This window comes from Pteropus vampyrus, unplaced genomic scaffold, assembly GCF_000151845.1.
Source record: "Pteropus vampyrus isolate Shadow unplaced genomic scaffold, Pvam_2.0 Scaffold85, whole genome shotgun sequence".
In the NCBI taxonomy this organism is placed as follows: Eukaryota; Metazoa; Chordata; class Mammalia; order Chiroptera; family Pteropodidae; genus Pteropus; species Pteropus vampyrus.
Window position 1 is genome coordinate 2,372,291 of NW_011888866.1, and position 9,583 is coordinate 2,381,873.

Genomic DNA, 9,583 nt, shown 5'->3' on the forward strand with positions numbered 1-9,583 from the left:
TGTACACATTCTGCTTGGGAAAAATGTTCCTAGTTCTTTGCAACATATGAAACACTTTTCTAGATGTACACAATGAGCCTCTAACTCTGGAAGCAAATCATAATCTTGTCCTAACTTCCTTAAATAATAAATTATGTATGTCTCATAACTGGATATAATTAGTTTCCATGAAGCTATTTTTATCTGAAATGCATTTGCCTCTCAGACTAAGAGGACCCTGTTCACTGTATCTGGGTTCTAGAGACAGGGCACCCAGCACAGCATATGTGCACATAGGGGCTTGAAAAACATGTGGTGAGTAAAAAATGAAGAAAGGAAGGAGTGAACGAATGAATCTAGGACTCTAGGACCAAATCTTTTATCCACCTTATTGGTTCCCTTTACCAATTTCTAGATTATAAACCATTTTCCTTCCAAGCTGAAAATTACTATAGGTATTTTCCTTAGTAATTTGCTTTAAGAAAACTTCATTTTCTTGATCATTTAAAGTACTGTTCTCCAAATATTTTGATCACACACCTCCATTACACATGTTAATAAATTATATACATGCATAATTATGGATCGGTATATTAAGTATTGGAAAATCTTAATTTCATTCCCTTTTTTAGGTAATAGTAACAACAGCAGCAGTAAATACTAATTGATGGATTTCTATGTGCCAATATTACATGGGGAGGAAATCAAGGCACAGAGAATAAATTAACTTGCCCAGGTCACAAAATCAGTCAACAGCAAGGCCAACATTTGAATATAGGTAGTCTGATTCTAGAACCAATACTCTTAACCCTTATAATATGTAAAAAATAAAATACTTGAAAGCTCTTGGTATCTTTCTGTACCCAATAGACAGTCTTGCTTGAGTTCCTCTTTGAGGTTCACTGTTCCAGGGCAGTCATCTGAGGTGGCTTTGTATCTGAGACTCACTAAAGAAACGGGTTAAAATGCAGATATTCGGGTTCTATGACCAGAGATTCTGATTTGGTTGTGCAGAGGCCCAGGAGCCCGCATTCTAAGTGCCCCCAAGTGACTCCAGTACAGATGGTCCTTAAACCTCTCTTTGAGAAACACAGCTCAAAGTACTTTTTATTGGAGATAATCTAAAGCTCTGGATATTTTCTTTGGTGATGTAGCACTATTCATAGTAAGAATTAAAATCAGCTTCTATCCTTCCTTTGCTCATGGATGAGACCGGCTATTTCTATAAAAGGATTGCTACAATGAGAAAAAATGAATTCATGCCAGAACATCTTGCTAATGCCACATCAAACAGTGCAATAATGAGGCTTTCTGGTAATTAATAAGTTCCAGAGACAAACTCATTAACCCCTTATTCTGTTCAACTGAGGATCTTGTTAAGGTGATTGTTCTCATTTAAGATGTGAAAAACTTTCAGGGCAAAAAATATAATATAAACGACCACCTGAGATAGATTTGCTTCACAAAAATTTGTTTTTAAGTTCACAAAATGATAGCTGAACGATATGATCGATCACTTACTTTGGTCCACAATTTACCTGGCCCGAAGAAACTGATGACTACCAGTCTCCCCTTATAAAAATAGACCCTTATTTGATCCAGGGTATGGGAGGAAGGGGAGGGTGCAACCTAAAATAGTTTAACAAAAGTCATCTGCAACCAGAAGGTGATGAGGAAGTCTAGGAGATTGTGGCTAAAAGCGGTAAAAGCCACTGTATATGTAGGACATCTTTAATGGTCATGCAAAAGAAATGAACAAGTAACATGCCCAGCAGTGTCCAGGCCCTGGGCAGCATCAAGGTCACACCAGCAGTAAAGAATTAAAAGCACTATTCCTGATAAGCTAACTGCTGTGGCAAGGGTCCACTTGCCTTCTGTGAGGCGGTACGCAGCTCTGCCAAGCTGGTGGCAAGGTTCTTGGCACACTGGCTCAGCTGCATGGCTGCAGCTTGGTCGCTTACGGTGGGCACTGCAGCTTTGGCAGAGGACACCATCTTGCTTCCAGGCTGTAGAGAGACGAGCAGAAAGTAAGACAGCTCCTGGGCAGCAAGAGTGAGAGAGCAGACTCAAACGGCAAGGTCACATATCAGTCAGCACTTACTTCCCTTAAAACAAGGAATTCTAAAACCATCTACATTCCCTCTGCAAACTGCCACCTGAAATCAGATACTCTAGGGCAGTACATTCTAGGAATATTAAAAAAAAAAAAAAAGATGTGTCATTGGTGAAGGGGCAAAAGTGGGATAGTAGCTTGAAATTCTCATTTAAAACAGATTTCAAAGAGGGTTTCTTATTAAATATGATTCTATGTTTCTTAGAATAGCTCTTTAATGTATGTTTCAAATATATCCAATAGATTATTTAAAAAAAATATAGGCAGACAAAATGAAACAAATAAAATGACTTCTCACATCTTACGACCTAGGATAATTTCACCATGCATGAAATGTCTGCACGTATGAATAAATGTTTTAAAAAATAAGATCGTACTATTAATTCTATTTTTTAAACTCCTTGTTTTACATATTCTTTTTAATAGCTATATAGTATTCCAGTGTATACACCTGTTAATATTTCTCAATTCTGTATTGTTGGGTATGGTTCTCATTTTTCCAATATGAAAAACACCTTTGTGGCTAAAATTTTGTACATGTTCATAATTTTTTTTGTGTATAAATTTTTCAAAGTAGAATTTGTGGAACAAAGAGTATATACATTTTTAAGGGTTTCAAAATACACGCTATATAACTGCTATTAGTAAAGCTGTAACAAATTTAAGTGCCAGACCATAAACATTAAGGACAAAAGTTAATATTTTTACTATTTAAAGAATTCATGAGAACTTATAAGAAAAACCAGCATAAGTGTAGAAAAATCATGAATAGACTACTTCATATAATAAAAATAAATAACTGAAACATGAAAAATGTTTAACAAACATTGAGAAAATCAAGGAAATGTAAAAATCAAAAAATAAGAATGTTACCGATTAAACTGGCAAAAACACGTATCTTTTTAAATGCTTTTTTTTTCCAACTTAGAAAAAATGTATTAAAAAGTTCACTCCATAAACTGCTATTTGTAAATTTAGACTCATTCGACCTCCTGGCAGAGCAATTTCACAACAGGTCTAAAGAAAGTTTAAGACGTAAAAACTTTTTGATCTGCCAATTCCATTTTTATTTATTTCTAACTCTGCCTTATTCTTGAAAAGATATGATATGTCTACGACAAGAAAATTAGAAAAAAAAAAAATAAAGTAAAAAGAAAAACCAGGGCAGGGACAGGGTGGCCCTTGGAACATATCTGTGCTGCTCTATCATCTTATCCTACAATCTTGTCAGCAGTGGAGACAATACAACTGGCTCCAGGCCCTCCAACCACCTAAACGAAAAGAGAAACACCTCGTCCAAGCCACAGTTCTCAATGTCTCAAAGATAAAAACAAGCTGCTCGCAGTCCTGTTTCCAGAAATTTACCCTAAGGAAATAATTCAAGAAGGGTAAAAAGACTTGAGCACACATAAAGACTTTTATGATATCACAGGTTGTTTATGATGGCAAATAATTGAAAACAACCTATATGTCCAATGATGGGAAGTTAAACAGTGAGTATAGTCATATGATAGAATGTTATTTAAAATCATAAGTGCTCATACATTAACATGAAAAACAGTCTATATACAATGAATCTCAATTTAAAAAACTATAGACATACATATGTACATGTGTGTGTGTGTGGGTGTAGTTAAAATGAGAGGAAGTACATCAAACTTTTCATCTTCTATCTCTGTATGTTGGATATGTGACACCTGAAAAATTAACCAAATAGATGTAATACTGGGTTCTGTAACTATGGTTCAACTAAATGGAGACAAGGGAGATAATTACCTAATCACCTGAACTGTTTTTAAGACATAGGTAGGAAGTTCTGAGAGATCTGAATACAAGAAGTATGTAAAAAGGGAGTTTTCCTACAACTTAATAACCTCATGTTATTTAATTTTCCTTAAAATGAATCTACTCCTCATCCACAAAGACTGATAATACTTATTAATTCTACAGTTGCCACAAGAAACCATCACATCTTTGGAGAAGATGTGTTCACCATTTCTTGTTTCCCAGGCCATGAATAATAGGATTATCCGCTCTGGAAACTAGCAGACCTAAGGCAGTACTATGGACTAGGCTGTTTATCACAACTTGCAACTTATTACATGATTTTTTTCTGATAGAAGAAAAATAAAGATACTCCTGAGAAAAATGGATTATATGCCATCTCTTGGGGCAATTCCCCTGCATATGAGCACTTTGCTTTGCCCAGCTAAATCTACTTCTCTTGAAACTGCACCTATAAAGAGGAAGCCTTCAAGGTGTGCTGACTGCAAAGATTGCTATGGCTGTGGAATTCCTTAATTCCTCTCTTTAAAGATAAAGGGCACCCCCTGCCCAGTGGGGAGTTCTGAGTAAAATCAAGGTGAATGCTTCCTTGTTACCTGGAGGAAGTTCTGGCTGGAGATGATGAGAGCCAGCTGGGCGCTGAGGTCTTCTGCTTGGGCTTGACTCCCTCTGACCCCCTGGACCAGCTGAGGGATGTGATCAGCCACTGCCTACAGGAAGCAAGGAAATTAAATTGAGCACACCTAGCATGAATTACCAAAACAGGGTGGAAAATGACCCAATGATGTTTTTTGGCTGTGCTATCACTCCTGGGAATGCCTGTCCCAGACTTTGGATTTGTACAGCCCTTTTTGCCAGCTAGGTCCTTACCAACACTGAATCCTAACAAAAGAACCTCTGACTTCCCTTCTCCCACACGTGCTCTACCTACCCTGTTGTCCCAAAGATCCCAATACATTCATCGCAAGACGAGTCTCCATAATGAGGCCTTAAAAGAATGTCCCTAGTTCCAACTCACACCACCCTGGCTCATTAAGGCTGAAACCTTAGAATCAAAGAATCTATACAATTCACCGGTGAATAAACTTGAGTCTTGTGGTCCCCTGTTCAGAAGAAGAGTGAGCAAAGTACTCAACTACCAGCACATTCCGGCACTTTGATTTCTTACTTCGCAGGCATACATTCTGTCAGCTTTCATGTCACCATGGCTCCTCTTCCTGTTCTAAGTAGCCCTTTCCATTTCTCAAACTGGAAAACCCAGGGAAGAGGAGGGAGGTGCAGTGGATGTCACTGCTTATGAAGGTACCAAGTGCATCCCGCCCTGGTGTCACTTTTTTCAGGAGCCCACTCCAACAAAGATTAAAAAAAATATTTCCCCTGAGATTTTTCTCAGGACTTCTGGCTCCAGGAATTTGGTTCCCTTCCCCTCTCCCACCTGATAACTAGTAATGCTCTCATTTCCCAACAGTGATACCCACAGGCTGAGCATCTTCGATCTCTTCACAGAGGTGGTGGAGGGGATTCATACTGTAGTATTTTCCTAGACACAAGAAGCATTTGCTCTCTGAGAAGGGAAAATGCTATTTTTCTACTCTTGCTGGCCGCTGAATTGAGGCCTGAATAGTAAACAAACTCCCCTCCACCAGGGGCTGGCTCTCTGAAAGACCCCTTCTTTATGCTTACGGTTCTGAGGATGGGGCCCTCCTGCACTGCTGAGGCCTTTGTACTAGACCACACTCGGTCCTAGACATGGGGGCTGACCTCAGAGAACCCAGAATCAGGACTTGGAGGGCCCGGGGTGGTTCCCCTCGGAAGTAAAGCTATTTCTGAAGTAGAAGTGGCAACACCCCTCACATGTGAATCATTTCACAGAGGAGATTTGAAAAAGGAGAGGGCAGTTAGCACTCAGTACCCAGGCACAATCCAATATGCCTCTCTGGCCAGCTCCCACTGCTAACTGCAAACACTTTCAAAAGACCTGAGTCAAGATATATTGCTAACACACAGGCGATGGCTACGCAATTAGATTTTGTGTCTGGCACCATTCAGGGGTCTCCTTGGAGAGTCAACTCCCTGGGTCCTCAGAGAAGGCAACAAGGGTGTTCACTGCGCCCTTTGGCTGCAACATGGCATCAAGGCCCAGGTCTCAGAAGAATAAATAGGTAACAATAGAAAGCGCCAAAGCACATCGTCACTGAAGCCAGATAAGATGAAATAAATCCTTGAGGTGCAATCAGTGTAAAGCAGGAAATCAACCTTGCTACGATGAGTATAGACTGACTGCGACGGCCCATGTCACAAAGGGAGACAAGCACTCTGGAAATTCAATGCTTCATTACTATTTCAGAGCCTGAAAATGGCCTGGTCATTGATCCTCTTAGATTCAGTCTCTCGAAAAGAATCTAGACAAAGGAAAAAAAATCACGCTCTCTCTCCACATAGGCCATCCACTTAACAGACAAAAACCAGATGTACGTGTGTGTGTGTACACCTGGAACATAGGAGCCGGAACAAACTGGATTAGGGGCCTGGATGATCGGTCTTAACCAAATCACCAGGGCACTTGGCGTTCTAATGCTATCAGGGTTATTGACAGCAGACCTGGCTCTGGCAGCAGGATCCTCACCTTGCAGCTCTGAACCAGCTGCTGCTGGGCTGCAGGGTTCTTGTTGGACACGGCCGCGTTCTGGGAGGCGGCGATGGTCTGCGTGGCTGCAGCTGCAGCCTGCTTAGCTGCAACCTGGAGAGGAGAGGGAGAGGTGATCCAGGGTTTGAATGTGCCAACATATACGCACGCACATTTATATGTGTGTCTTCCATTAAAGTGTTGGCATTGGATAGCTGCACGCGTAAGAAAGGGGATTCCAGGCACAGGCTCTGCCTTTTAAATACCACTGATGATCCTGACCTAACAGTGCCCTGTTATCTTCATTTGGTTTACATTCCCTGGGATAAGTGATAAGCATGCTTGAAAGGTCAAGTTCCATTGTTCATTTGTCTTTCTCAAAAAGACAAGGGACAATTCCAAGATGGTGATGGTAATGATAAGCAGCACCAAGTCTAAATGTGTTAGGGAAAAAAAAATTTCTCCCACAGCAGCACGGGCTGCTCTCTGGGTCAAGCACAATGTTGGTGCTCATGACTGTTCTCTAGCAACCCCAGGGAAGCCATGGTTCAGAAAGGCCCAGACTTTCCCACAGGAGTCCTTGTGTTTACACTCTCATGTTCTTCCAGGAGTTAGGAGGCCAGTTTTCCTCCAGAATCCAGCAGACTACACACAGAGGGATTACACCCTAGAAAGGGAGCTTCTCAGCTTCTAGCCTCTCAAATTTTAGTGTCAGTCTCCTGCATACATTTGTGAGACAGATTTATTTTCTTACACAGTTTGCACCAACCTTTTTATTTTCTATTGGGAGACCTGAAAGAATCATTGCCTCCAACAAAATATACACATTTTTAGCTAAAGGTCCTTCCTGAATGTAGACATCCTGTAATGCCAGGGGAAAAAAAAAATCCTGGGTCCTCCTGAAAGAATATTTGATTTCTATTTAGAAATGCCAAACTCGGAAAACATTTTGGCTTTCTGAAACCATGAACTGAAGCAATTTTTCAGATTGTGTCAAGGTGCCTAAATCATTGAACCTAAATGTATAATGTATGTAAACCAACATTTCGAATTATGCTTAGTATCTAAACCATTAAACTATATCGTTAATCTTGATTTAGCTTCCTTTACATTATAAGGCTTTTCCTTATTAATCTGATTATTCTTTCCAGGAACTCTTTGCATCTAAAGTGAGCATCACAAAATCAGCCTCTTTACTGACCTCCAATCGACTGACAATTTTTTTCTTAATAGCATTCTGGGCAGCAGCGTTGGTTGCCACCCGGAGACCTTCCGCAGCTTCTCTCAGTCTTTGCTGCTGGTCCTCATTCTCAGGGTTGGCTGCAGCACCCTGAGAAGGTGAAAATAAAGATTTCAAGAGGTTCAGGGGGCAGCATGCCACAGACACTCAATGCATAGCTTGAATTTTACTTTTTCCTAGTAATTCAAAGTATCTGGAAGAGAGAGCCAAATGTGTCAAGCAATATCTTTATGATAAATATGCTTCCTCTCAACAACAAAAAATATCTACTAGATGTTTCAAAACTGTACTGCTAAACAGTAGAAATTCAATGGTAATAATTAAACACATGAGATCATAGCGTTGGCTGTCCATACAAATTAACTTGTGGTCAGAAATGCATGATTTAAAAGACGGTAAGATAAACATCCCTCTGCTCATCTCTCTCAGAATTTTATGTTGATTGGTATGACAGACACATGTCACTGGTGAAAGATTCTCCTGTCTGAGGAACACCATACGTATAGAAACAAAAGTGTATACATCGGTCCTGGCTTGGTCCTGGTTATGTGATGGTTGGCTTGTTCTTTTTGAATTTTAATTTCCTCATCTGTAAAATAAGGGATGAGATTTTTCACTAAGGTTCTAGCAGATAATTTTTGTGAACATGAGAGTTTGCTTGAAATAGCTTTGTTTAGACTTAGAAGGGGTAAAAAAGAAATTAGTAAAAACCATTAAAAAATTTAACTACTGTACAAAACTCTAATGTGTATTTTTGCTAAAAGAGATGGTTAAGAGGCAGAGCTTCTTGGCTGAAACAGAGATAAGGGGACAAAGGAAGTTTAGACCCTTCCCCTCAAGTTTCTCTTCAGCCCTACCTGCAATGTATCTGGAAGAACTCTCAGTCCCTCAAGTAATACAATGGTGAGTCAACAAAGGTGGTCTACATGGCTCACTGCATGTCACAATACATTCTAAGTGAAGTAATTTACATACTTGGTTGAGATAAGCTACTATTCTGTTGGAGGCCTGGGAGACAGGATAAGATGTGGGGATGTTTAATGCATCTTAAATGCAAAGAAGTACATTAAACATGTTACCTGTAGGGTATGAAGTTGAAGGTGACTTTTGTTTCCTTATTTACAGTTTTCTGCATTTTCTAATTCCACAGGAAACATAGGCTAATTGCATAATAAAAACAACATAGGAAAATATAGCCTTATCCATTTTAAACAGTTCTCAGCTAGAGGTAGGCATCAGAATCCCCTGTGGAATGTACACACACACATACACATACGTGAACACAGTCCCACCAGTGACCTCGTGGATCAGGGTCTCTGGGGGTGGAATGGAGGCATGTGCGCTTCAGTATGTTTCACAGGGAGCTCTGAAAGAGTCCCAGGTGAAGAATCACAGGCTTTTAGAAGCATCATGACATACGACACAGCTGTCAAAAAGCACAAAACAGACCCTTAACTATTCAAACTCTTCTATAATATATTAAATTGCTACTGGGATTTGAAGAACAGTGAATCAGGAAGTGCTCTACTATGTAAAATCTTGATAAAGAGTTTCGTTGAGAATTCAAAAGGAGGGCCAAGTAACATTAAGGCTGCAGGAAGCAAACAGGTGTAAGTTAATTTACTGCTGAAAATCTCAATTTTAGATGAAGCGCCATTTTCAATAATGCCAATGGTGATTACTCAGTTGAGAAAGAGCACTCACTAAGCAGATATACTTTGTTGCCCATGGCTGAGTCGACACCTAAAAGGCTTCATCCACATCTTCCACGACCTTCTCCTTTCCCACTTGAACAAGGTGAAACATTACAACACCACATAGGTTTTAAACAGACAAAACT

The 9,583-nt window shown here is 39.8% G+C and overlaps 1 protein-coding gene across 1 annotated transcript in view; it reads right to left on the reverse strand.

Moving 5' to 3' along the window:
* The window catches only part of TLN2 (talin 2), a 340,255-nt gene that overhangs the window by 120,417 nt on the left and 210,255 nt on the right, over positions 1 to 9,583 (reverse strand). The window contains exons 21-24 of the mRNA XM_023532579.1: positions 7,705 to 7,833; positions 6,504 to 6,617; positions 4,474 to 4,587; positions 1,851 to 1,985 (exon numbers count right to left, since the gene is read on the reverse strand). Coding sequence (XP_023388347.1) covers positions 1,851 to 1,985; positions 4,474 to 4,587; positions 6,504 to 6,617; positions 7,705 to 7,833 — 492 coding nt within the window. The remainder of the gene's footprint in view (positions 1 to 1,850; positions 1,986 to 4,473; positions 4,588 to 6,503; positions 6,618 to 7,704; positions 7,834 to 9,583) is intronic.